The sequence below is a fragment of the Micromesistius poutassou genome, assembly GCF_964030765.1.
Source record: "Micromesistius poutassou genome assembly, chromosome: 2".
Lineage (NCBI taxonomy): Eukaryota > Metazoa > Chordata > Actinopteri > Gadiformes > Gadidae > Micromesistius > Micromesistius poutassou.
In genome coordinates, this window is record NC_140272.1 from 2,987,119 (window position 1) to 3,014,618 (window position 27,500).

Here is a 27,500-nt window from a genome sequence, read left to right on the forward strand (position 1 = left end):
CAGCTCATGAGACCATCAACATGGAGAGATATGTCTTTCCTACCCACTGCATCCTTCCTGCATGCATCCTACCCTGGCATGTAGCCATTTTATGGCTCCCACATGGACAGAAAGGGCATGTATGTTTTTTTTGCTTCAGAACTGCAATTGATGACTCAAGACTTGAGCGGTCATAATGTTACACTGTTATTCTGGATTGGTGGGTACAGAGACTCTTTTCGCAGCCTTGTTGCTGATGAATTCAAACTAGCCTGGTGAACTAACTCTAACTAATACCATTTGCAAACCCTCTGTTTAATGGGGAGGCGGTTTAACAACAGAGCTCAGGAACAAACATCCTAAAACAAACCTGACATTGTTCTGATAGACGATAACATAGGTGCTTCCTATAGAGGTTGGCTGCCCCCATATCACTTGAACATGTGTCTAACTCCAAGCTGATGAAGCACCAGCCTCTAGCTACATGCATCTGCAACCTAGGCTATGGATGTAGGATCATGTCTCTTGTAGTCGGGGTCTGGGTCATAGATCTAAACCGCAGGCTAGGGGTTGCCCAGTCTCAGCAACCACCACAGGCAGGGTGGAGAAGATGATGCTACTTGTCTGTATTGCTGTAAATCTCTGTATATTCTGAATTCCAATTGAAATGATTGCAATTTGTTAAAAATAAGCATTTAAAATGTGTGTGTGTGTGCCTGTGCCTGTGTGCGTGTGTGCCTGTGTGTGTGTGTGCCTGTGTGCCTATGTGCCTGTGTGTGTGTGTGTGTGTGTGTGTGTGTGAGTGAGTGTGTGTGAGTGTGTGTGAGTGTGTGCGTGTGCCTGTGTGCCTGTGTGCCTGTGTGTGCCTGTGTGCTTGTGTGCCTGTGTGCGTGTGTGCCTGTGTGTGTGTGTGTGTGTGTGTGTGTGGGTGTGTGTGGGTTCAGTCATCCAGGACCTGGTGCTGATCCCAGTCCACACCAAACCCCAGGACTCTGATAAGGAGCTGGACCAGCTCTACGACGTCTTCCTCCACATAAAGGAAAAGTGGAAGACTGACGTGAGTTTCTATCTAGCGTCCATAATCAATAGGCCAGGATGTGTGCTATCACAATGTTGTTTGTGTTCTAGAACGTGACGATCCTGTGTTGTACACTGGGATGCCCCTAGAAGGTGGTTCATTGGCCTAGAAAGTGGTGGGCTAGAATGTGATTACCCTGTTTCCTAGAATGTGGGGTTCTAGAATGTGATGACCCTGTGTTCTAGAAAGTGTTGCCCTATAATGTGATGATACAATGTGTTCTAGAACGTGATGATCCTGGGGGATTTCAATGCGGACGGTGCCTATGTCTCCAAGAGAGAAATGAAGAGCATCCGTATCCGTAGCGACCCTAACTTCCATTGGCTGATCGCAGACGATGTAGACACCACGGCCAGCACCGGGAACGACCACACGTACGACAGGTAAATAAATCCATCAGAACAGAATACGCCTGTTATAATAGGATCAGTCAATAATATCAGTTAAAAATAAGTTCTGTATGATCAGTAAATATTAATCAATAATACGTTTGCAAATAATACGATCAGTTGGCCTAAATGATCGGTAAATAATACAATTGTAAATAATATGCATGTTAATATTACCATCTTGTAGTTAAATACAGGTGAAATACTATTGAAACTTGAATGTATTAAATATAAGTGTGTCTGAAGTACTTCTGATATTCATTCAAAACTGCCACTCATTCTATCACAACAAGCTAACGTATCAGTTCTCCCTTCTCTCTCTCCCAGGATAGTGGTGTATGGTCAGGACATGTTGTCAGCTGTGGTTCCTAACTCCGCAAAACCATTCAACTTCCAGGAGGAGTACGGACTCACAAACCAACAGGTCAGGTCTCCTTGCTGTAATAAGCATCCTTTAATATACCTTTCATCCTATATTCTTGTGTACTAATCTGTATTCCATGATAGATTTGAATGCATTACAAGTTGATAGTCTTCTCTTATAGTTGTTTCCGACCTCCCCAGGCACTGAAGGTAAGCGACCACTACCCCGTGGAGGTGGAGCTGAAGACCTGCGTTGAGAAACAAGACACCGCTGTTGGTAAGACACCAAAAACACCAGGCTAGAGATGCTCAAGTTCAGGTATAACGTTCAGGTAGTAGGGTCAGTACTAGATCAGACAATATCTTGTGCTCCTATTTCCAGGTGAGGATGTGGTGGAGCTACAGAGAGGAAACCTCCTGCTGGAGAGGGAGAAGCTATGTCTGCAGATCGAGGTTCTCAAGCTCCAGAAGGCCAAGCTGCAGCATCGTAACTTAACACACGAAACCTAATATCCAATCAATCAACCCGACATCCTTACCCTACAGCAAGAGCATCCAGACCCTGACTGGTCTTCCTTCCTGCCAGAGGGCATCTGAGATGGCACTAACAAGGACAACCAATGAGAAGTCAGGAAACAAAATAAGGCTACACAGCAGAAGTTTGTGCACCTCGAAGATCTTACAATATCTGAGAAATGTTCCTTATGCATCTTAAATGGGCATTTGGTGTCATCATGGACATATGAATATTGTTCCAATATAACCAGCTAGTAGTCTGCATGTATATCATGAAATACATACAGCCTAAGGCTGACAGAATTGTTCTACCTCAACCGCACGCAGTTTGAACTTAATTAACAGAAAACCCTGTGACTGAATAAAATGACATCATCCCTAACCAATAAAATAACGCCAATACGAAAAAAAACACCTTTATTGATATCTTCTTCACAACAGCAATACTTTTCAGGAAAATCAAAAGCTACTCGAGATTCCAGTAGTTAATAGAAGAGTAAGTCCACATTTGTCAGGAGTGTTCCGGACCAGTGCGGCTGACGGCTGCAGGTTGGGCCGTATGCATAACAGGCCTCTGCTTTTGACTCTTGCATGTTGGAAGGTCTGGGAAAACGGATCTCTGATGTTTTTCCAGACCCGTCTTGGAACTGTGGGAGGTTGAGCACGAGGGTGGTATTCACAGGAAGGGGCATGGCTGGAACCAGAGACGGCGGTTGCACGCCAGGTGGTTGTCATGGTAGCGTTGGGCTAGCTTACTTCTTGCCTGATTTCTTGATGCCGCCGCCCGCTGATGAAGAGAGCAATGGGGTTAAACTACAGATTCACCTTTAACAAACTACTACAATGTATCCATCTTTAGGACTACAAATTACATATCAAGCACTACAAATACACATTTGTTTAAGTACAAATATAGCATTACTTAAAAAGATAGGGTAGACAATTTGGAAACACCAGAAAATCTCAATAAATATGGAAAAAGTACCCCAAAATGGTCCCTATCTGCCCATCAAATTATATTTCACCCATCATCTTGTAGTTACTATATTTGTAATTATTTTGTTATTCTCACTCAAAGGTCCTTTTCCAGAAGCTTTGGCCTTCAAGGCATCCATCGCCTTCTGATCTTCCTTCTGTTTCTGCTTGAAGGCCATGTCCTCCTACACACACGGACATATTTGTGATGTTAGGCGATTACTAGTGTTCACAGACTGAGAAACATTAATCAACTGTTAGAAGTATAACATAATGGCAACATAATGCTACTGGTAGTACTATACACCCATTATTTCTCAACTTCACAAATTCATATTCAGGTCGAAAATCTGTCTTATCATTCATCAGTATAATTTCAGCCGCGTAACACAGGAATAGCAATGGATTGCCGATGGTAACATGCTGCATGGAGGCCTGCTCCGAACTACGGTAGTTTCGTAGTAGAACCTACCTACATTTCTACCTAAATTTGTGATGTTGGAAAAAATAGAATTGTTATAGCGCTATGTTTTTGTCTAAGGACATTCGGCACTATTATACTTCCATAGGGCTAGTTACTAGTCTTTATATTAGGTGTGAATAGTTTTTCTAATAGTGAATGGTGCAGCTAGCGACCGCAGTGGCGCCGTATCGATTCGGTTCATCACTAGACCCGCACGGGAGGGGTCCAGACAGCATCCCAATAAGAATAATGGATCCATTATGAATGCCCCTTACATCATCCATGTCCTTGTTCTGCTTCTTGGGTGCCTTCAGCGGCTTCTTCTTGCCTCCTGCGGAGTGTAAAGAAGGGTTAATGTTATATATAGCCAATATGATCCTACTATGATGTCCCCTTGGCATGCGTATTCACAGTAACGGTTAGCGGGCTAAGAAAGGATAATAAAACGACCTATTCGAATGAGATGAACAATAGTAACTATCGTTAGATACACGTACCTTCCCTGCCAGACATGTCTGTCGATGAGTTAGTGTTTTAAACTAAATTAAATTACAGAAATGTAGACCGGGCTGCTTGCTGTGGGTGTTCAGGTCCGCACTATAAGGACCCCTGGTGCATTTGGAAGCGGAAGTAGGTAGTCCGTTCACCGCCTGTCTGTCTGCAACGCAAAGCATCCGGGTGCAAAACCTTTGAGGCTGCTTGATTAGTTAAATATTAACGGGAAATACATAAAGTTCTAATTTCAGTGTTATTTAATTATCTATAAATTATTATATAATATATTGATGGAATTCGGCTCTGAAAGTTTTGGATTCCAAAAAAGTTTCCTGATTACAAAAAAACCTGCCAGATGGATTTTATACAAAGGAAATTCACACTTATAATAGCACTGCACTAAAAGGCAGCGTTAGAATATGATTTATTAAACTATTTATAGTTTGTAAGACCATCTCCAAACCAAACTCCCCTTAACTATCACCCGAGAGACTTAGATCAGAAAATAGTAAATGAAAACATGTATCAAGAATAATAGTATTTCAGTATTTCTCCACCCGTGAAATTAAAATGACCATTTAATGGACTTCTTACGCGGTCGAAGCTGATTGGCTCAAAACTCTTCAAGTCCCGGAAGTGAAAGTAGTGTCTAATGTGCACCGGGACTCGAACCCCAAACCCTTTAACACCCCTAGACGGTATTTTCTCCACAGCATGGACACCTTAAACAAACTGAAACAGTTTGATGCGTATCCCAAAACCCTAGAAGACTTCAGGATCAAAACGTGGGGCGGCGCGACTGGTGAGTAGTAATTTAAAGCAGACCACCCATTCATCCATACAACCTGGTCATCAATACATGGATCGATTGATGTATGACGATATATTGATATTAAAACGCATGCCGTGTCATGTGTTGCATTCAATATTTAAGAAACTCGATGTTCGAGGATAAATGAGTGGGTTTACAAAAGGCAACACCGATGTAGTACGTCTTCCATGGCTCTCGACGATGATGCCTGTCCATTTGTTGTATTTACAGTGTGTCAACGCTGAGTGTTGAGAAGTGTTACTATGTTAATGTGACAATGTTGCCCGTGGCAGTGTGATATTAAATTGCAATTATCTCTCTCTCTCTCTCTCTCTCTCTCTCTCTCTCTCTCTCTCTCTCTCTCTCTCTCTCTCAGTGACCATCGTGAGCGGTCTGATCATGTTGATCCTGTTCTTCTCTGAACTGCAGTACTACCTGACCAAAGAGGTAACCTCACCTTCCCTCACACGACAATACACTACCTCGTAGTCTTCCTTGGGTGTCAAAACAACAGCTTTGTATAGGGAAAATGGATGTCAGAATGTACACAGTGTAAGAGTACATATATAACGTATCAGTGTTTCAGTGTGTATCAATGTTTACCAGTTTTTACATGTAAATGTTGCACATAAAGTAATGACTCTCAGTGTAAGTTCTATGAGGATGAGACTTAATGATGTATGGTAGGAAAATATCTGGCTAGTTACAAAAGACTGGATTCAGCTTCAGTGCATCTTCAAAAAATAGACAGTAGGAATGTAGCAACAGCTGGTTAATCATACAAACACACACAGCCCACGAGACGACACATCTGGTCTAGAGTTCAGAGAAGTGATGTTCTGATATTTTTTGGAGGTGATGGTGTGGATATTTTTGGGGTGATGTTCGGGGTTGGTAGTATTGATGTTCTTGGGGATGCTGGTATTTTGGGGGTGATGGCTGTAATATTTTGGGTTGATGGTTAATATTTTGGGGTTGATGGGGGGGGGGTGATGTTTCAGGGGGTGATGGCTAATGTTCTGCGGTGGTGTTTGGTTCCAGGTCCACCCTGAGCTGTACGTCGACACATCGCGAGGAGACAAACTGAAGATCAACATCGACGTCATCTTCCCTCACATGCCCTGTGCCTGTAGGTCCCAGCACACCCTGACACCTGATTGGTCGTGCGGCGACGAGAGTTTCCTCCTCTCGGCCTCTCGCTCTCTCTCTGATGTGAACCAATGTCTCTCTCAGACCTCAGTATAGATGCGATGGACGTTGCCGGGGAGCAGCAGCTGGATGTAGAGCACAACCTCTTCAAGCGCCGCCTGGACAAAGACCTCAAAGCCGTCACCACGGAGGCAGAGAAACACGGTAACCTGCGGCCTCTGACAGCCCTACCCACTACCCTACCCACAAAGTAACAGTTCCTACTGTTCCATCGTCCCTACGTTTCCATTGGCTACAAGACGTGAAATATGTGTGGTAGTTCCATATGCCGCATGCTAATCTAAAAGTTGGTGGTGATGATGATGGTAAGGATAGTGATAAGGATGGTAATGAGGACGATGAGGCTGATTGGGAGGATGGTGTTCATGGTTAAGGTGGTGGTGGTGTGTGCTAACAGAGCTGTGGGGGGAGAAGGGTGGTAGGTATGATGGTGCTTATGATACTCAGGGGGATGGTGATGATGGTTAGGGTGCAAATGATGGTGAGCATGGGGTCGATGATGATGGTAGTAAAGTAGTAGTAGTAGTGGTAGTAAAGGTGGTGTTGATGATGCTGGCAAGAGTGGTGATGATGTGTGTTCACAGAGCAAGGTGATGATCTGTGTTAACAGAATTGGATGATGACAATGATGTTGGTAAGGGGGTGATGGTGATTATGATCAGATGGTGGCGGTGGTGATGATGATGGTAAGGGTGGTGATAATGATGGTTATGATAGAAATGATGGTGATGATCGTAAGTGGGGGTGAGAATGATGATGGTGGTAACTAGGGTGGTGATGATGGTAAGGCTGGTGGTGGTGGTGAGGTGAATTAACAGAGCTAGGTGGTGAAGAGGATGGTCAGGGTTGTGGTGATGATGTGTGCGTTAACAGAGCTAGGTGGTGATGAAGATGGTTAGGTTTGTGGTGGTGGTGGTGATGTGTGTTAACAGCGCTAGGTGCTACTGATGATGATGATACGGGTTGTATTGGGTTGTATTGGTGGTAGTGGTGATGATGGTAAGGGTGGTGGTTTATGAGGATGATGTGTGTTACCAGCTAGGCGGTGCGGATGGTAAGGCTTGTGGTGGTGATGTATGTTCACAGAGCTAGGTGGTGGTGATGGTAAGGTTTGTGGGGCAGATGATGATGTGTGTGACCAGAGCTATGTGGTGGTGATGATCATTATGTGTGTGTGAGCAGAGCGAGCTGGTGATGTTGGTGATGATGGAGATCTGTGTCAACAGAGCTATGTGCTGCAAAGGATGATAATGATAATGAGGATGTGTGTCAACAGAGCTGGGTGGCGATGATGAAGGTGTGACCTTTGACCCCAGTAAGTTGGATCCAGAACGATGTGAAAGCTGCTACGGGGCCGAGACAGAAGACCTCAAGTAAGACACTCGTCTTTCTCTCCGCTTGTCTGTCTCTCTTCTTCCCTTCCTGTCTGTCTGTCCACCTGTCTGTACACCTGTCCGTCCCTCCATCAGTCTGTCTGTCTCTCCACCTGTCAGTGTGTCTGTGTTGGCTCATCAGTCTGTCCATCATGGCGATGCAGGTGCTGTAACAGCTGTGATGACGTGCGGGAGGCGTACCGGCGGCGTGGCTGGGCCTTCAAGAACGCGGACACCATCGAGCAGTGTCGCCGTGAGGGCTTCACCCAGAAGATGGCGGAGCAGAAGAACGAGGGTTGCCAGGTGTACGGCTTCCTGGAAGTCAACAAGGTGCCCTCACAGAAATGGATGGGGGTGGGGGGGTGATGTGGTTTGTCACGTCTGATTATTAAGAACGGTGTGACATGGTGATTCAAACAGTATGATGATGCTGGAATCCTTACCAAGGAAAGACTTATTTCAACCTCAACAAGACAACTATTGGCTACACCATTCATGTTGACATTCATATTATTCATATGATCCATATTATTCATCGTCAGAAAGAAAGAGGATAACCTGTCTTCTCCCCACCGCCCCTCTACTCCAGGTTGCAGGAAACTTCCACTTTGCTCCTGGGAAGAGTTTCCAGCAGTCCCATGTCCACGGTAAGACCTATCATCACATCTGCGTCAATCCATCCCTTCCACCCCATGTATTTATATCTCCATCTAAGTTTCCCAGTCTCTGTCACTAAAAGCAGAAAATGTAGTAAATGTTATCCAGTATTGTGGACAATATTATTTCCTATCCTTGCACAACTAGGGTGATGTTGTGAGTGACATACTAACACAGGTTCTAACCCGGTCATCATCAGTTGAAGGTTCTGTCGCTATGTGATTAATCTCTTAATCAGGATCCACCTATGTGGAGCTTACCCACAACAAACTCATATCGCATATTCCTGGTGTAGCAACAGAATTATAGTACCAAATACTAGTCTAGTAACAGTGTGGTACCTTTTTTGAGTACCTTCTGGCTGTAACAGACTTTTCCAATTAGTAATTTCTCATGAACATTTTGACGGGTAAGACTGGTAAAATCAAGTCTTGCTATTGCGATAGGAGGTTATGTTTTATTTAGTTGCCATTAGGTTACACTGTTAGGTGGAGGTCCAAAGTTAGTGGGTAGGGGGAAAGTGGTGCATCATGGGCAGTGACGGACTGGGATTAAAAAACGGCCCTGGCATTTTCACCCACCAGTGGCCCACATGGGGGCGCACGTGCCCGCTACACATATAACTTCACACACACAGAAATAACACACACTTTTGTAGCGCCATTGGTGATGAACTCTAACTATAATATGCATAAAGACTGCACCAAAAACATGGATATATCAATGCACAACTCCAAAAAAAAAAATAGCCTAGAATAGATCTTCAGAGCAGCCACTCCATAATACAAACGTGTCTTAATTAACGTCATGCAGTTAACAAGGTGCAAAGGAGCTTGCTCTTCTCCGCAACCCTGTCTATCACGTCATCAGCATCCAAGTTCATTAGGACCTCTTTCTCTGTCGCCATCAGCATAAAGGCCTCCAAATTATCCTGTGACAATCGTGTCCTTAGACGATTCTTGATTAATTTAAGAGTGGAAAAACTCTGTTCGCATGCCACTTGAGTAGGCTACATGACAGTGTTAGTAGGAATTTATATGCCAACCATATATTGTTGTAGGCACAGGTGAAGAGGTTTAACTGCTGGAGAAGTAAATTGCAACAGATTACACAATGTAGGTAGCACATTTCTTGCTCACCAGGACAGGTTTATTTCTGTAGCCTCTTCCTCTATCTCCGCGGCATCATCAAATCCCGATGCTCTGACGTCTCTCTGTGTACTCGTTTAGAGGAGACTTTCATTGTCAGCCAACAGTAATCTCCTTCTCTCCTTCTGTCCCTGAATTCCTCAATTCATAGTTTAACCTCATAGACTCTCTTCCAACAACCCCCTAACACGCAGACGCGGTCTGATTCGGTTTTGAAATTCCCAGAAGTCATTGCTTCATATAACTTTTGGAAACCAATAATAAAATAAAAAATACAGGCAGATTTGTATTTCAATTTCAAACAATGCACTTTTTAAACATCTGATTGAATAAGGCTACAAAAGAATGTAGACCGATGTAAATATTGAGGGTAACCATGACTGTGTAGTAGAGACTCATATCTGATCTCATATCCGTGATTGGCCGGCCCAAACGGCCCACGAGAGGCCGCGGCCCTTCTAGCATCTGCCTGAATGCCAGACCGTCCAGTCCGTCACTGATCATGGGTAATGACGTGCAGAGTGTATGTCTAGTTGCAGTCGTCCTGGTTGTATGTGTGTTCCCATCATCACTAAGGTGACACTTCTCTCTTCTTTCTGCAGTGCACGCTGTGGAAAGTAAGTCACTTTTTCTACCATTCTCCATTCTTGATGGTCACACATGGCAACACCTTAACGAGTGTCGTCTCATTCAAATAAACAAAATCTCAGCACTACTGGCTAGGTGGGAAGAATTTCTGGCTTGGGTATTGGCATTGCTGGCTTGGGAATTAGCACTGCTGGCTAGGGGGTTAGCATCAACAAAAATGACATGCTTAGCACAACTGGCTACATGGTTAGTACTGCTGGCTCAAAGCAGAGAAGGACTAGGTTCAAAGTTTTTATTTTGACAGTGCTGTGGCCTGAAAGAGTAACGCCAGAAGTGTACTCTAGTGTTCTGGGAGCCCACAGTGAATAATCAAACTAATACACTGATCAAAACCCGATTAATCACTTCTCTATGCTTCATCTTGAAGACTTGAGTGTTAGTGTGCCACATGTAAGTGTCTGTTAACAGAACGTTTGTTTTACAGTTCACGACCTGCAGAGCTTCGGACTGGACAACGTAAGGAACAAACATTATATATCCGAAGGTTATCGGTCCCTATCCAACATATTTTGGCTGTGATTCTATTAATTGAAACAGTAGAGGGGGGTGTCTGTTTAGGTTGTCTTGCTCCCATCACTGTCAGTCTGAAGGACTTGAACATGAGTTAATACAGGATTCAGTAGATCAGCGATGTAGGGCAACTCATGAGTCTCTATTTGAAAATGTAAATAATATTTTGGAACTTCCCAGTATAATCTATGTAATGAGTAGTAGTTGATAATAGCAGCCACCAAATACATGTTCTGAATCACTTTGCTATGTCGTCATTTGTTGGAAGGAAGATTTTAAGTAAAAGTGCCTTAGCTGCACAATGCTTGGGCTTGTCGTAAAAAAAAGCATTAGGCAAAACATTGACATAGCAGTTATGCAAAACATGTCCTTGTTGGCACCTATTATAACCTACGTCTAGATACAGATTATATTGGGAAGTTCAGAACATTCTTTATTCTTTCCCATTAAAGGAAGCCTCAATGTGTTGCATCTTTGGAGATTTAAAACAAATACCTTGGTTAAATCCCTTTAACAAAACATGATATGGAAAAAACTAAATATGCTTATTTATCACATTTTGAAGGGTTTCCTCAAATTGAAATATGATCTTCAGATGAACGGCAAATTGTGAACAATTAATTCACTAATATTGAGCTAATATTGATATATTCTTTAGATCAACATGACTCACATGATCAAGCACCTGTCGTTCGGTAAGGACTACCCAGGCATCGTGAACCCTCTGGATGGAACAGACGTCACGGCACCTCAAGGTCAGCCTCCCTCCGCCTCTTACACCCCACCAATACTACCGCTTACCTCCACCCCTCTGTCGTGATGTTGGAAAGATCTGCCTGGAAACCCAAAGACTACTAGCAGGATGTAGATCCATGGGATACTCTTCTAGCTGGGCAGCAGGGCTCCAACACCTTTTCATTAGAGATCAGCCATGGCGATGTTGTCCCAACGCAATAGACTAGTCTGAATAGATAACTAGAAGTCTTGTTTCTGAGCTGATGCAACTATTTGGCAGTTTAGTGGAACTGTCAAATGTTTAAGAGGAAAACATTTACCCCACAACAAAGTGTAGAAAAAGGGGTTATCCAACATCATTATGACTAGGGCCATAATGACGTTCTAAAAAAATATGGTAAATGAAAAACGTTTTTGGATAGTTTAATTAAACAAGCCATGCTGTTGGTCCACAGAACACACAACATCCGATCAGATGTTTGACATCCTAAACTTTATTGACAGTTGGGTGGTGGTTGAACAGAGCGAGAGCCATGCGGGGGTGTGTGTGTGTGTGTGTGTGTGTTTGTGGCTCAGCAGCGGATGCCCATGCCTATAGACATGAAGGTTCCAAAGGTTCCCCCGCTTTGCATCATGGTCTTCCCCACGCCGCCCATCAGCTCACGCCCGCGCATCCCGACCCTAGAGAGAGGGAGAGACGCCAGACGACACAATTGATTGGTTCAAACCCCATAGTACAGTCTACCAGTAGGCATTGAGCAAGTTGTCCCAACCCCTACCTACTCCATAATGCCAAGTATTTGAATTACTGTAGGTCGTTTTGGATAGAAGTCTGCTAATTCAAACCAAATTTACAGAAAACTCACGTCTGAAGCCACTCAGGGAACCTAAAGGATTTTAATAGTTTGCTGGTATATAAATGTTCATACATATAGTCTCAAAAGGTGGTGTTGGGAGTTACCTGAGACAGGAGAATGTTCCGAACATGGCTCCGGCTGCCATGCCGACGGCGAACCCCATCATGAAGCCCATCTTGACCCGGTCAAAACAGCTGGGCTGGCCCTGGCCCTGGCCGTACGGTCCTACTGCCACTGGCATCTGGGGCGCATTATCAAACAGTTAGCCCTGAACGTCGAGGGTACTTCACTATGTGAAGGACTGGCACGTCTTAATAAGACTTATCGGAGCGGTCAATAAAGCCCATGCCAACCATCTTAACAGCTTTCTCAATAAGTTGTTGAGATCGATATCGATCGTTTGACAGTCCGCATGTTGACTGACTGATTAGCTGCGGAGGGTTGGGAAACGTCAATTAGCAGAGTAAAATGCATTGCGTAAAGGGACGTGTTTCTGATCGTATTTAAAGAAACGCACTTACTTAATTAATACACATTACAGTTCCAGCATATAGCGCATAACTATTACAAGGGTAGACAATGACTACAGTGACTGTTAAAGAACTTCGCCCTCTTGAATGTTGGCCCATTTGTTGTTAGCTTAGCACGTCGGCGTGCTGTCGCACATATCGGCGACGTGAAGTACCCGCACTGAAACATCTCAGTCTTATGACCACAAGCAACGATCCAGCACTCGTACCTTGTCTTGTGCCTTGGGTAATGTGGTCAAGTCTTGAAAATGAAAACGGTATTGGCCGAGGTCAAAGACAGCAGTGGGATTTAAACGTCCTGTTAGCACGACTCCATGAGAGGAAGGGACGTCAGTCACATCGAAGGTACGAAGTAAAAAAAAAAAGCAGACAGGAAAGAACAGCGCCCCACCGCGGACAACTATTTAATTTAGGTTTTACATGAATCGTTACCCTGAAGAAACCTATATTGAATATGTAATCAACTGGTTATGTTATATTCCGTAACCGTGAACCTTCCTCTTCTCTTTTTCAGCATCAATGATGTACCAGTACTTTGTTAAAATAGTCCCGACTATTTACATGAAGGCAGAGGGAGAGGTGAGTTTCAACCGAGCCTTGATACCTTGACCATTAACTTTTTAATTAGTTAACTGAGTGTACCAAGTACACGTGTAATGATGGAGTACATTGATTTATGAATAGCTATTTAAGGTTTGGAACAAAATAGTGTATTTTTAAATCTAATCTTAATTCAATGAACTCTGTACTTTATGTGTCACTAGTGCAGTGTCTGAGCTTGACGTAAGCATCTCAACCTGTATATAGCATTTTCCCTTGACATACGTATCACACCTTACCTGTGTGTAACATATTAACTTGGGGTTAGTCAGGGGTTAGTCCCTCTGAGCTCTATGTGTCATGTAAGCTTAAATGTTGCCCTGTCTGTTCTCCTGTAGGTGGTGAAAACCAACCAGTTCTCAGTGACCAGACATGAGAAAGTGGCCAACGGTCTCATTGGTGACCAAGGGCTGCCAGGGGTCTTTGTTTTGTATGAGCTGTCCCCCATGATGGTTAAATTCACAGAGAAGCACAGGTATGTACAAACACACATATATGGTGTGTAATAACATGTACTAATGTGTTATAACACACCTATCTCCCACTGTCTCTTTAGGTCGTTCACTCATTTCTTAACAGGCGTGTGTGCCATCATCGGAGGAGTGTTTACAGGTCAGTATCTGTTAACACCACTGTTTACCAGGCCCTCCAGGAATTTAGCAGTTGCGTCAAATCACACTGCATCAACCAAGTGCAACCAATCATCACACACAAAACGGCACTTTTATCCACATACTTACTGCCTTCTTTGTGGTGATGAATAAGCTGAAATTATGTCTACCAATCTTTCCCATTTAATGACTTTTAATGAATCATATTTGTGTGTGTGTGTGTGTGTGTGTGTGTGTGTGTGTGTGTGTGTGTGTGTGTGTGTGTGTGTGTGTGTGTGTGTGTGTGTGTGTGTGTGTGTGTGTGTGTGCAGTTGCAGGGCTGATAGACTCTCTCATCTACCACTCGGCTAAGGCCATCCAGAAGAAGATAGAGCTGGGGAAGGCCTCCTAGCAGAGACCCCTACAGCTCCCCCACCCCCCGCAACACACACACAGGACACCGAGGCCCAGACGGACAGACACAGAGACTGATGGACAGACAGGCTGAGGGGGTAGACCGACAGACAGACAGACAGACAGACAGACATGCAGGTGGAGGGGGGTTGACAGACAGACAGACACAGACAGACATGCAAGTGTGGGTAGATGGACAGATTGGAGGGGGTAGCTGGACAGACAGGTGGAGGGGGTAGACCTGGGCTGTTTTCAGAGAGAAGGAGAATGCAGGTGAGGAATGTATAAAGGCTTGCGGCACACCAGCACAACGTTGACATCCCGTCAACATGACTACTACCTGTCTACTTCCTGGTGCCCCCTGTTGTCACACTGGTTCTGTGAGATGGCTGCTCTAAGCTGCCCAACACTGGGTTTGATTGAGCATGTCTGGGTTAGATGGTGCAGGTCTGGGTTAGATGGTGCATGTCTGGGTTAGATGGTGCAGGTCTGGGTTAGATGGAGGAGGTCTGGGATTGAGTAAACGGCCTTAAATTCGATTATTGGAGTCTGGGTTTGCTTTATACGATCTGGGTTTGATGGATAAGGCCTTGGTTTGATGGATACAGTCTTGGTTTATTGGCAACTGGGTTTAAAAATATCTCTGATTGTATTATACATTGACAAGGTTGAGACGATAACATGTGGCGTTCAACCAACAAACCCTATTTAATATTAAAAAAACATTTGTCCCACATTAAAGACATGTATCCAACAACAAACAAGGCAATTATCCAACATCAAAGACCTTTCTCCAACATCAAATAACTTTTTTTTTTATTAAAAACATTTGTCCGCATCAAAGACCATTATCCATTATCAGAGACCTTTATCCAACATCAAACACATTTTAATTGTATACCTAAAATACCACCCTGCCTCTTCTGGTTGTCACACGACAAAACATTCTCATAGCCAATCATAAAAATGGTTCCAACTTTTTTCTAATCCACCCTCCACTACACTTTTTTTTTTTTAAGGTTGAAATAGGATTTTCAAGTATTGGATCAAGACAAGGTGGTGGGAATTTGTTGTTTAATGGCCAAACTTATTGTTTTTTCCGTAAAAGGCTGAAGATATCTGCTTTATTGGTTACCTGGTCAGTGCACCTTTTAACAAAATCTTGTCGGGCGGTGTGTGTTTGAAAGATTGTGTGTGTGGTTGTGGGTGTGCTTGTGTGTATGAAAGATTGTGTATGAGATTTATTTATATTTTGATTGTCGTCTGTTTTTAAAATTCTAAATAAAAAAAATGTTGAAGACACCAACCAGTGTCGTTTGGCGTGAACTTATTTGTGTATTTTAGTATTAATGTAGGCCTACGCATGTTTAATTTCTCAGACACTAGGGGGCGACCTTCTGTCAGGAATATTACTGTTGTACCCCATTTATAGAACAGACTTCCACCAAGCATTTGAATTAAATCGACTTCAGGCACTTCCTGTGAGTACCATGTGTGTCAAAGAGACAAATACATATATCTCCTTTTAAAAGTATCCCTATACAAAGTCCATCTATATATAGTGAATATGGTATATGTAAAAAAAACATTCTGGTAAAAAGATTTATCACTAAAGTCCACACCCATAAAAACACGGACACACACTATTCTCAGGATGGGGTCATGCAGAGGTGTATGTGTTTATGTGTATGTGTGTGTTTATGTCCATGTGTTTATGTGAGTGCGTGGGTGGGGGTAGATTTCTGTGGCGGGCTAAATGACAGCTGTGCGTTGATCTGAGGCACGCGGTCAGCGGCTCTGTGGTGGGCACGGAGCCTCCAGACTCCCAGTAAACCATAGGTGGAACGCCTGGCTCTCATCAACCACTTCAGATGAATGCAGCTCATGTCAATTCAGTTCATGGATCCAATTTCATATGAATCCAGTTTCATATTATTCCAGTTCATATGAATCCAGTTCATATATGAATCCAGCTTGGCACTTATGAAACCTGTTTATATGAATCCTTTCTCGTATGATTCCAGATCATATTAATCCAGTTCATTGTAATCAATGTTAATATGATTCCATTTCTATAAATTCAGTTCAGGTAAATCCAGTTGATATGAGTCCAGTTTAGGTCATATGAGCCAGGTTACATGTGTTGAGTGTGCGTGGATGATGGCTGGTTTAAGCGCCCTCACCTGGCCAGAGTCAGCGGATGAGACTCTGGGGCTGGGTGAGGCTGCACACCTGCTGTGCATTGAGCAATCAATGTGCTCCGGATAATCCAATCATCACCACGCACAGCCAGGGAAATCTCATACACCAGTGAGGAGCCCAGTAAAAGCCAGCTGGAGTGTGGCAGCCACCAAGGTGGGGTGTAGCAAAGACATTGCTACAATATGAATCCAGTGTACATGATTCTAGTTCATATCATTCCCCTTCATATTAATCCAATTAGTGTGTCCAGATGCTCCAGATGCTGATGGGGCTATGGGGCTACGAGGCTGAATGACTGTAGAGTGATTCATCTTCTTGAATGTGCGTGTCCCCTGTCAATGTTGCCTCTATGTATAAATAAAGCTAAAATAAAACCAATACTTCCTCATTAGTGCCCAGCTGGTCCACTGGGTTGATCTCCCAGCCTAGTGTTTCCACCTGACAGACCCCGTCTGCGGTTATTTCACAATAATGAGACACAAATACATTATCCCGTACATGACAAATAATAAAAAATTGTGAGTGTGTGTGGTGGGGTGGGGTGGGGTGGGGGGGGGGGGGGGGAATCAAGTGAATCATATCTTAAATTCCGGCTGTTGGAGGAGCGGAGAAAGGGAATGAAGGAAAAGGAGAGAGGGAAATTATTAATTGATTGAAATAAGTAAAGCAACATTTTTATTGAGGGGATAGAGAGAGCATGTCCTGTCACATCTGTATGAGGTATTCTAAAAGAGAGAAAGAGACAGAGAGAAGGGAGAGAGACATAGGGAGGGAGAGAGATAGAGAGAAAGAGAGAGAGAGAGAATACAATCATAAAAAGATAAACCGACAGAGATGGTATGTGCTAGGTTAGAAATGGATAGGATTAGGTATAAGGTAAAAAGGTGGCCCTCTGTGTGTGTGTGTGTGTGTGTGGGGGGTGTGTGTGTGTGTGTGTGTGTGTGTGTGTGTGTGTGTGTTTGTGTTTGTATGCACGTGTGCGTGTATGTGTGTGGTTCTTTCCAAATATGGTGAGTGGAGTCGCAAGTACAGGAGCGGCATCTGTGTTCCCTCAGAAAGAGAGAGAGAGAGAGAAAGAGGAAGAGAGAGAGAGAGAGACAGAGAGAAAGAGAGGAGTGAAGGAGTGGATAGAGAAAGACAGAGAGAGAGAGAGCGAGAGGGGGCAAGAGAGGAGTGGAGGAGTGGATCGATAGAGAGAGAGAGAGAGAGAGAGAGAGAGAGAGAGAGACAGAAAGAGAAAGAGGGAGCGAGAGAGGAGTGGAGGAGTGGATAGAGAGAGCGAGAGTGAGAGAGCAACAGAGAGAGAGGGTGATCGTGGTTCCTCAGAAGTGAGTTCAGAGATCTAAATATACTCTGTGTTCACACCACTTCTCCACTTTACCCCGATCGCCCTCTCTCCTCCCTCCTCTTATTCCACTCCGACTCCTCTCCTCCGTCTGTTCCCTCTCTTCCTGGAATCTTGTGAGGTTCCTGTTAAATGGAGCGCCGGGAACGTTGGGAACATCCTACTTCCCCGAGCAAATACCTCCCTCTAACTACCTCTATCGCTCTCCCTCAATCTCTCTCTCTACCTCTCTCTCTCTCCTTTTAACTCTCTCTACCACCGTGTTCTCTGCTCTCTTTCTATCTCTTTCTTTCTCTCTTTCACTCTCTCTATCCGGCACCCTGTCTCTCGCACTCACTTTTTGCGGTCTCTCTCAATTCAGTTACAGTCAAAGGAAATTTGCATGGAAAATAAACATTTACATTACCGACTTAATATCGACTAAATAAAGGAGTACTATACAGAGTACTATAAAGAGGTAAAACATAAAATAAATAAATGTAAGTACAGGGGTAAATAATGAACAAAGACTATGCAACTCTCTTTCTCTCTTTCTCTCTCGCTCTTTTTCTCTGTCTCTCTCTCGAATCCCTCTCACTTCACATGTTAAAGATATGTGAGTCATCGCTGTCTGGGCCCAGTACAACCACCGTCTGCTACTGTTTATACTGGGAGCTGGCAGCCAAACCTCTGCCAGACAGCCCGTTCACATTTACATACAGAAACAGAAATATGTCTTTGTTTTGCTATGGAGTGATCTGTACGTAATGGTGTAGGGGGTGGATCTATAGATCTAATGGTGGGGCATAGTTCTGGATCTGCAGATCTAATGATGGGGCTGGGGTCTGGATCTGCAGAACTAATAGTGGGGCTGGGGTCTGGATCTATAGATCTAATGGTGGGGCAGGGTTCTTGAGCTATGGAACCTATAGTGAGGCAGGGTTCTTGAGCTATGGAACCTATAGTGAGGCAGGGTTCTTGAGCTATGGAACCTATAGTGAGGCAGGGTTCTTGAGCTATGGAACCTATAGTGAGGCAGGGTTCTGGAGCTATGGAACCTATAGTGAGGCAGGGTTCTTGAGCTATGGAACCTATAGTGAGGCAGGGTTCTGGAGCTATGGAACCCACAGTGAGGCAGGGTTCTGGAGCTATGGAACCTATAGTGAGGCAGGGTTCTGGAGCTATGGAACCCACAGTGAGGCAGGGTTCTGGAGCTATGGAACCTATAGTGAGGCAGGGTTCTTGAGCTTTGGAACCTATAGTGAGGCAGGGTTCTGGATCTGCAGCGCTAATGGTGCTGCAGGGGTCTGGATCTGCATAACTTACTGTCTCTCCTGGCTTCAATAAAACATCCGTTACCCGTTACCGATATAATTAGCCAAAAATGACATCCATGTACCGATTTCTGCTAAAGAGCATTTTGCGTGAACGTGCCAGCCACAAATTCTAACAACAGCAATATAGAATTTGGGTGTTGGTGGCTAGACATTATGTAAAGTACTTGTAAAGTATGGCGACTAACTGCTATGTTTATGTTGTCCACAAACTCAGTACTGATCGACGCACATTGATCCCAGAAAACTAAAGTGCTATATTGCCATTGTTTACATTGGTTGCAGGCTCAGTCACGCTAAATGCTTTTTGGGAGAATTGGTAAAAGAAAGCAATTTCCACAAACGACATTGGTAACGCATGTTTGAATGAAGCCAGAGGGGACGGTTACGATGGCTTGATCACACAGACCGGTATTGACCTTTAAGGTTAAGGGTCCCAGTTAGTTCTCTGGGTGGATTATACCACTGCTTCAAAAATCCAACGTGGTTCTGTGCATTTATGGTTCTGCGGTGCTACGTAGCTATGTTAACATAGAGATCCACAACATGGTCAAGGTTAGGCGGAGACCAACAACATACACTTTTTAGAGGTTAGAGGTGTTAGGGGTGAGGTGTTAGGGTCCTACATGTGGTCCATGTGTTAATGCTACTGAGTATTTAAATTAAGCTGTATAAATGCTCCATTTAGGAATCTCTTCAATGGTCCCTTTTAGTTCCTTCTCCAGGGGAGCTGCATGTTGCTATGGAAACCACTTAGCTTAGCTTTGCAGAGCAGAATATTGGTCAGGTTCTGGAAGGTTCCTGTACAAAACTGCATCTTATCTCAACTATTGCTATCTGGTGTTTTTAAAGGTTGGTGGAGTTGGCGGTTTTGACCTTCTTTAAAACAGGAAGAGGCCTCATCCTTCCTCTTCCTGCCACCCCGGAATGGAAGGAGACAGTGAGTGTGTCTGTTTAATTGCGTGTGTATGTGTGGGTGTGGGTGTATGTGTGCGCGCGCGCACACACGTGTGTGTGTGTGTGTGTGTGTGTGTGTGTATGTGTGTGTGTGTGCGTGTGTGTGCGTGTGTGTGCGTTTGTGGATGTGGTCACTGAGTTGACTTATTTAACTTCCTCTTATAAAAAAAATATGAATGAGAGCCTGAAAAACACTGTCTTCCTGTCTGTCCTTTTCTCTGGCTGTCTGTCCAGTCTGTCTGCCTGTCTGTCTGTCTGTCTGTCTGTCTGTCTGAGTTGACTTACTAAGTATCATTACACAGTATTATTAAAACTTCCCAAACAGCTGTACTTCACGTGTTTCAAATGACTGTAGCTTGATCTAAAACAGAGACGGTAGTCTGCTGTTTGAATGTCAAAGCATAAAACATGGAGCAACTGCACAGGTTTCCAAAAAGCGCTGGCCAGAGAGGAGTGGCAGAGCTCTGCAGGACCATGGGGTTTAGTAGAAGACACGATCCACAGCGGAGCACGCTCCGGATGATATCCTCTTCGGTGTCCTCCTTCGTTCTGCGCAGGACATCTTTGTGGAGTTTAGAAGAATTCAGGTCAAAGTGGTCAAAGTTCAAATGGGTTGTGTTAAAGTTTGTGTATCTATGAGGGGGCAAGTGCGTCTTACGCTCCTCACAGCCTTCAGTGAATCACACATTAATTGACTTTGTTGGTCTCCCATGAACATACAAGCACACAAAATCACACAACCTCACAAAGACATGTACAACAAATCCCCCTCCAAGAGTGCTTGATGACAGCTCAGTACACAACGTTAAAGTAACAACCCTGTGATGAAACAGATAGAGAAGAGGTTATTTCTATTCCATCATTCCAACGTCTTTTCCGTCTATTCCAACTTGTCCAACGACAATTTCTTTCTATCTTTCTTTCTTTCTTTTGATCTTTTTTGATAAGACTCTGTATTCATGTTCCTCTAATTGTATTGTAATAACATTTTACAATCAGCAACATTAAAGCAACGAGTAAACCCTCACGGTAGCCCTGGGGGCACATGATGTACCCCCGTTTGAAAACCACTGGACTGAGGAGAACATGGTGTTGGATGGCTGGACCTGGAGGCTGGGAGGTGAGGAGCAGCAGATATATCTCTGCCTTCTGAGGAGAAATGAACCCACTTACTTCTAACTGCAGTGGAGACATCTGGGCCCCATAAGCATAGTATGCAGATCATGTGTGTGTGTGTGTGTGTGTGTGTGTGTGTGTGTGTTTGTGTGTTTTTGTGTAAGCATGCGTGTGTGTGTGTGACAGCCCTTTCATTACGTAGCGGCGTAGTTCATGTGGTAAAGCTGAGAGCAAAAAGAGATAAAGAGAAAGAGAGAGAGACAGAGACAGAGACTGAGAGAGATAAACAGAGTGACAGACATAGAGAGAGACACAGACAGACAGACAGGTTGTAGGCTAACCAGGCAACTCAAGGGAACCAGGTCTGCAGGTCTGCAGGTCTGCCAGTAGATGGCGCATTTCAACTTATTTCCTCTATCTGCCTCGTGGCTGTCTGACCGTGTGTGTGTTCCTGTGTGTGTGCGTGTACACGTGTGCGTGTACACGTGTACACGTGTACGCGTGTGTGTGCGTGTGTGTGTGTGTGTGTGTGTGTGTGTGTGTGTGTGTGTGTGTGTGTGTGTGTGTGTGTGTGTGTGTGAGAGGGATCCATGCCAGCTGTATGAAGGGTTATTACAGAATGTACTATTTTGCTTGTGCTGCGTGGACAGATCTGATACATCTCATATAACCCCAACCCCCCTACCGCCACATGCCCCCGTAACGGCTTTAAATGTTCATAACGTCATTGGTGTACAGTTCAGTTCGGACGCTAGGGACCTGTCCTCATCAATGTCAAGAAAACAGTGAATTAACCCACACAAAAAAAATCACATTAAAGCTGAAAAGTAATTTACAGATATACAAAAATAAAATTACAAAAATCATCTCTGTGCTCTTGCAAAGCGACATGAGAGGTTGATAGTGATAAAACATTATATAACCTTAGGAAAGACAAACCCATAATTCTGATAAGTTTAACTGCTATTCCCCTGCATGTCAATCAAGTTGAATGACTAATGTTTCTGAAGCACGAGCAGTGTGAACTACTCTGGGGAGTCTGACATTTACATATCGGTTAAGGTTGAGAGGCCTTGTTGTCACTAAAGACATTAAATAATTAAAAATAGTAATTGATATGTTGGCTGGGGTATTTGAAAAACTGTATTTGGACTCATATTCCTGCATATAAATGGTGTATTGACATCTATATAGTCTTCATTCACAATATGTAGATTTGCATTTTTGTTTAATTGGAATAGGTCGATATTTTGCTGATCATTTCATTTCTTTCTTTAACGTGCTCAGAGTCTCAATTCGTGCTGAAGGACTACTGCTACAAACCATATTTGTGTCAGTTGGTCATAACCTACTATTCTCACACAGACAGACACACACAGACACGCACCACCCAAGAGCCCAGTTCACGTGCGCGGAGAGTAGTGGGCGTGTTCGAGGGGACGCCTCTGCACGTGTACCGGGGGACACAGCGCCCGTGCGCACGTTATGTAAACCCCTCGCTCTCCTTATAATACATCAATGGTAACCACGTGAACCCGGTTTCCCGTTACTACGGGACTTGGCTGAAAGACATTTGTTTGTATTTATTCCAGAATATTTAGTATCATATATTTTTTATAAAAAAAAATATATATATATATATACATATATATATATATATATATATACATACATACATACACACACACACACACACAATTTTTTAAAAATTTCACTAGGGGGGCATTTCACTAGTGACTACACCCGAATATTCCTATGCCGCCATGCAGACTGTGGCGACTGGATAGGGATAATATTATTATATGAGCATCACACTATTATACAATGGTGGTCCAGCGTTTCAAGTGAATGAGTAGAGGACATGTGTGCTGGTGTAATCACAGGCAAGACTTATTCGGTACTACGTGGCTGGGAGGGTAGGAGGCGGTCTAACTGCCGCATTGCTTTACTACGGGGCAGACAGGCAGATAGACAGACCGACCGACCGACCGACCCCCACACACACACACACACACACACACACACACACACACACACACACACACACACACACACACACACACACACACACACACACACACAGACCGACCGAAGACCAGACAGACAGACCAGCCGACGGAGAAAACTGAGAGACATACATGTAATAAACAGAGAGCGAGAGAGACAGACAGTCAGACAGACACCCGGCTTCTCCACGCAGCCACGTGTGTTTTTCTGTTCCAATGTTCCCCGCCATCATTTTCCTGGAATCCCAGTCCTGAGAACGCAGACCTCGTATCCCTCCGCCGCCATAGACCCCGAACGGCTGCGCCGAATCTCCGCAAAGAACTATTGATGCGGTCAATGGCGGTTGGACGCAATCGAATTGAAAGCACCAATGCGTAAAATTGGCCATGGTTTGATTTGCTAATAGGTTTTCTTATCGGATTTAGAGTTTTGGCGCGGTTTTGTGTGCGGAGGCATACTAGTGAGTGGTGTGTGGTATAAAGTTAAAGGGCCCCACGCGGCCACACCCACTGAGCTACTCGTAGGGAGGGGACGTGTCTTTACTATTCACACCATGCCGCATCACTAGTGATTTATTACACGCTTCTCCGGATTCTAAAGGCAATCTGTGGACTTTCTTATTCCTTCTACCGCTGATACCTCTCTTCTCCGTGGACTGTTAAAGGTAAGCCATGCCGCCTCTCTGGTTCCGCCCAGTGCTTTCACAAGACCACCGGGAAGTTGAGCGGAGACTGGACATCTCAATAATGTTAATAATAGTGTTGGCAATGGTGTTAATGTTGTCTTCGTGTTGTCCGCGGATCTTGTGTGTCGCTGGGGTGCATGTGGTGGGGATGTCAGGGCGGTGTGTAGGGTCTGGTGTGCAGGGTCGGGCTATGAATGCCGACTGTGTCTCACATGTGCTCACGTTGCAATCTCCCTCGAGAGGAACACCGTGAACCCAGACTGCGCCCACTCGATTGGCTCCGTTACTCTTAATGTCTAACGACATTGGGGTAGCTGTTTAGTTTAGTTGATAGTAATGTTTTTTTTGTATTTAAAACACGACCGATCGGTCATTAACACGTGTTGTGGCATTTTAACTCATGGGTTGCAACATGTGCGGTAACGCGTGGTCGACCGGTGTCCTGTTTGAACCGGCTATGCGTCGTTATTTGCGTTTGGAAAACCGGTCGGGCGGGTAGTAGTTCGCCTGGCGGTGAGACCCGGTGGATTCATGGCGTGGTCTCTGTTCTTCACCCGAGACATATTGCTTCAGCTGGGGGTTGAAAGTCATCTTATGCCGGTGCTGTTGGGGGTGGGGTGTCATGGTGGCCACACTGGTAGTAGTCTCGTACTTGCCGCTCGGCTGACCGGATTAGACTTTAACCCGTTACCTCCCATCCCGCTACTGCATGTCTGCTTCACATAGTGGTAGAGTGTGTGGTTGAGGGGGCGAGAGAGAGTGAGAGAGAGTGCGGCGGAATGTGTGATGGCTTGCCCAACCCTTAGGCCAAAAGATAAACTCTTCTCACACACACACACACACACACACACACACACACACACACACACACACACACACACACACACACACACACACACACACACACACACACACAGCGCTAATGTGTGAAAGGGTGTTAAGTGTAGGTCAGCTGTTCAGTAATGTCAGGGCGCAGGGTATTTGGGGTGATTTGCCGTTTGTCGGCGGGGCGGTGCAAAGACCCCCACCCCCCCCCCCCCCCCCTCTCATCGAGGTCAAGTGTATGTGAATCTTTTTTAAACTTTCACTTGTGCAACACGTGGGGCTGCCCTGCATCCCGGATCTGCTGTTTAAATATATAGCGGCTTACTGTTGGCACAACTCACCCGTCCGCGGACCTGGTCGAGGTCTGTGTTAATAACTGATTTTAATTGATTTCCTTTTTTTATTTGTCTTAAGACTCCGGAGACGACATGTTGCCGAGCTTCGCCCAGTCTCAGGACTGGCTCTACTCAGACCCGCTGCTCTTCGATGACGATTTTTGTCAAAGTTTAATGAAGGACCTCCAGTCGCTGCCCACCCCTCCACAGTCCCCCCCGAACAAGACCGGGGCGGGCGGCTCCTCCAAGCCGCTCTCCAAGGAGGACCAGCTCAGCTACGTGTCGGACATTCTCCTTGAGGACCATGACATGTCGCAGCTCGGATGGAACTGCGATTTCTTCGACAGCGACCCAGTGGGCGGGGAGAAGGTCACCGTGCGGCCCGTTCCGGAGGAGGCGGAGGACGGGCTGTGGGGCTGCTTCGGGGGCGACAAGGTTCTGGAGGAGAAGCTGGCGGTGTCGGTGCTGGGGTCGAGTCCCCTGCTCTCGGACATAGACACGAGCATTTTTGAGGAGATAGCGGGCTCCACGCTGGACTGCCAGGCGGGGCTGGGCAGCCAGGCCCCGGGCAGCAGACACGACCACAGCGAATCCACGTCGGACTATGGCTCCGGCGGCGGAGAGCTCTCCAACTACTCCTCCAGCGATTCTGGTGAGTTTGGACTTTTTCTTTCTTCCTCCTTCTGTGTGCGATGGAGCAATTTTTTATTTCCAGTTTTGCTATTGTGACAACTATTTGTATTGTTTTTTTGTTAATATTGTGTCTATATAAGTGACATACACATAGGGAGCCGCTTAGGCCTACTTAATGTTTTTCTGGTGAATCATTCTTAATTAGGGAGATCAAATGTAGGCTTTTGAATACCGGTGATATACGCGTGTCTGTGCGTGTGGTTTATATTGAGCGGAAGTGTTCCACAAGCTTAATGACGCATGCTCGCGGCGGAGTGCGCATGCGTTTCTGGCACACATGTTGGTATTCAACAGTGCGCAGGCGTACAAAAACCGACGCCGAAAATCATAATTGAAACATTAAACTCCTAATTAATAAAGCACTGCTTCAATATCTAAATATAAATTAACTATGATTCTACGTACAGTTTTTTTGTAAATAGTTTTAAGGCCTGTGTTGAGCATGTATTGCAAGGTAAAATACAACTGTGTTAATCCTGAATGGACGCCTATGGTAGCAGCAAGTACAGGGCAGTAGGAAAAAACACTTGGACTGAAATATATAAATGCAATAAAAGGAGGTCGGGATAGGAGTGAGGTAATCAAACAGTTCCCAGAACAGGGCCATAGAAGACTTGGACTGGTCTTTACTTGTCTCCCGCCTATACAGATACAATTAACCAAAGGTACAGGCAGTTTGTTTTCAGAGCAGTGTTGTCCGCCTGTATGGTAGTTAAATGGTGTCAACGGTTTGAAATGTCACCAGCAACCCGAGCCCTCCTCCCCTGAGGTAAACAAGCTTCTATTACCTCACCACCCTAACCCGCCTCCCTCCGCTTTTTCCGCCACAGAGGAGGAGATTGACGTCGTCACGGTGGTCAGGTGTCCCTCTAGCTCCGCCCCACTGCCCTCATTGGCTGAGGTGCGGAAGGAGGAAGAGCAGCGGGCGCGCCAACGGCAGCACCACGACATCCATCTGCAGCATAACTACGCCGCGCCACGCCCCGACTCCCCGCCCCCTCCCACCACCAAGCGGCCGCGAGGAGCAGACTCCTCCTCCTCCTCGCGCTACCACCACCACCACCACCACCACCACCACTCCTCCTCCTCCCGCTCCTCCTCCGCCTCGTCGCGGCGGCAGCAGGAGCAGCTCCTCCCCCCGGCGGAGACGGAGGACGAGGAGGAGAGGCGAAGGACTCACAACGTGATGGAGCGCCAGCGCCGCAACGAGCTCAAGAACTGCTTCCTGCGTCTCCGCGACAACGTGCCGGAGCTGTCGCACAACGACAAGGCGTCCAAGGTGGTGATCCTGAAGAAGGCGCGGGACGGCATCCGCAGCCTGCAGAGCGAGGCCCAGAGGCTGCAGGGCCGGCGGGACAAGCTGCGGGGCCACCAGGAGAGGCTGAAGGCCCGGCTGGCGCAGCTCCGCAGCTAGGGGCCCGCCGGCGGGGACGGCCATGCGACGGCCGGCCCACAGGGGACGAGTAGGAAGACATTTTAGTGACCGCTTTAAGACTAACTCTAGGCACACGCTTGCATGCATCAGGACTCTATACATGCACTCTGCGATGGATCCTCCAGCCCTGTCCCAGACTGTTGTGGCAGGTCACTGTGGGTCAGGAGTGTCTTTGTTGTAGGTGAACGCACATTATATATATATATATATATATATATAATTTTTCTTTTTCTTTCTCTCTAGCTTG

General features: G+C 45.3%; 5 protein-coding genes across 6 annotated transcripts in view; 3 read left to right on the top strand and 2 right to left on the bottom strand.

The window, feature by feature from the left end:
* The window catches only part of dnase1l4.1 (deoxyribonuclease 1 like 4, tandem duplicate 1), a gene marked incomplete at its 3' end in the record, with an annotated part of 5,554 nt that extends 3,235 nt beyond the window's left edge, over positions 1-2,319 (top strand). Inside the window, exons 6-10 of the mRNA XM_084464802.1 lie at positions 924-1,036; positions 1,283-1,440; positions 1,774-1,870; positions 2,011-2,086; positions 2,192-2,319. Coding sequence (XP_084320928.1) covers positions 924-1,036; positions 1,283-1,440; positions 1,774-1,870; positions 2,011-2,086; positions 2,192-2,319 — 572 coding nt within the window. The remainder of the gene's footprint in view (positions 1-923; positions 1,037-1,282; positions 1,441-1,773; positions 1,871-2,010; positions 2,087-2,191) is intronic.
* A 406-nt stretch (positions 2,320-2,725) lies between these two features.
* Positions 2,726-4,400, bottom strand: tma7 (translation machinery associated 7 homolog). The gene is made up of 4 exons (XM_084464893.1): positions 4,261-4,400; positions 4,039-4,094; positions 3,398-3,485; positions 2,726-3,112 (listed from the first exon to the last, which is right to left on the bottom strand). The coding sequence occupies exons 1-4, from the start codon at positions 4,274-4,276 to the stop codon at positions 3,078-3,080; spliced, it is 195 nt and encodes a 64-aa protein (XP_084321019.1). The 5' UTR covers positions 4,277-4,400; the 3' UTR covers positions 2,726-3,077.
* Positions 4,401-4,911: 511 nt separating this feature from the next.
* On the top strand, positions 4,912-15,646 carry ergic3 (ERGIC and golgi 3). Of its 2 annotated transcripts, XM_084463920.1 has the most exons (14): positions 4,912-5,060; positions 5,446-5,516; positions 6,111-6,198; positions 6,303-6,422; positions 7,555-7,651; positions 7,816-7,981; positions 8,241-8,298; positions 10,059-10,073; positions 10,529-10,560; positions 11,273-11,369; positions 13,251-13,315; positions 13,675-13,811; positions 13,893-13,948; positions 14,259-15,646. In XM_084463920.1, exons 1-14 carry the CDS (start codon positions 4,973-4,975, stop codon positions 14,336-14,338), a joined length of 1,170 nt encoding a protein of 389 aa, XP_084320046.1. In that variant the 5' UTR covers positions 4,912-4,972; the 3' UTR covers positions 14,339-15,646. The 2 variants fall into 2 exon arrangements, with proteins under 2 accessions (XP_084320046.1, XP_084320047.1); XM_084463921.1 differs by lacking the exon at positions 10,059-10,073.
* On the bottom strand, positions 11,824-13,100 carry romo1 (reactive oxygen species modulator 1). Its single transcript, XM_084463701.1, has 3 exons — positions 12,946-13,100; positions 12,311-12,447; positions 11,824-12,030 (listed from the first exon to the last, which is right to left on the bottom strand). Exons 2-3 carry the CDS (start codon positions 12,445-12,447, stop codon positions 11,922-11,924), a joined length of 246 nt encoding a protein of 81 aa, XP_084319827.1. The 5' UTR covers positions 12,946-13,100; the 3' UTR covers positions 11,824-11,921.
* Positions 15,647-23,808: 8,162 nt separating the features above from the next.
* mych (myelocytomatosis oncogene homolog) overlaps positions 23,809-27,500 on the top strand; it is a 4,130-nt gene continuing 438 nt past the window's right edge. Inside the window, exons 1-3 of the mRNA XM_084463902.1 lie at positions 23,809-23,944; positions 25,205-25,777; positions 26,649-27,500. The exon at positions 26,649-27,500 is cut by the window's right edge and continues 438 nt beyond it. Coding sequence (XP_084320028.1) covers positions 25,219-25,777; positions 26,649-27,232 — 1,143 coding nt within the window. The 5' untranslated portion in view covers positions 23,809-23,944; positions 25,205-25,218 and the 3' untranslated portion in view covers positions 27,233-27,500. The remainder of the gene's footprint in view (positions 23,945-25,204; positions 25,778-26,648) is intronic.

Bases quoted from the DNA above. Each gene is read 5' to 3' on its own strand.
- tma7 (XM_084464893.1), bottom strand. The intron at 3,486-4,038 runs GTAAGGGGCATT...CCGTGTGTGTAG, and splicing joins AGAACAAGGACATGGATGAT to GAGGACATGGCCTTCAAGCA. The intron at 3,113-3,397 runs GTGAGAATAACA...TCTCTTCATCAG, and splicing joins TTCTGGAAAAGGACCTTTGA to CGGGCGGCGGCATCAAGAAA.
- ergic3 (XM_084463920.1), top strand. From the start codon at position 4,973: ATGGACACCTTAAACAAACTGAAACAGTTTGATGCGTATCCCAAAACC. The intron at 7,982-8,240 runs GTGCCCTCACAG...CCTCTACTCCAG, and splicing joins GCTTCCTGGAAGTCAACAAG to GTTGCAGGAAACTTCCACTT. The intron at 11,370-13,250 runs GTCAGCCTCCCT...TCTCTTTTTCAG, and splicing joins AGACGTCACGGCACCTCAAG to CATCAATGATGTACCAGTAC.
- romo1 (XM_084463701.1), bottom strand. From the start codon at position 12,447: ATGCCAGTGGCAGTAGGACCGTACGGCCAGGGCCAGGGCCAGCCCAGC. The intron at 12,031-12,310 runs GTAACTCCCAAC...CCCTCTCTCTAG, and splicing joins GGAACATTCTCCTGTCTCAG to GGTCGGGATGCGCGGGCGTG.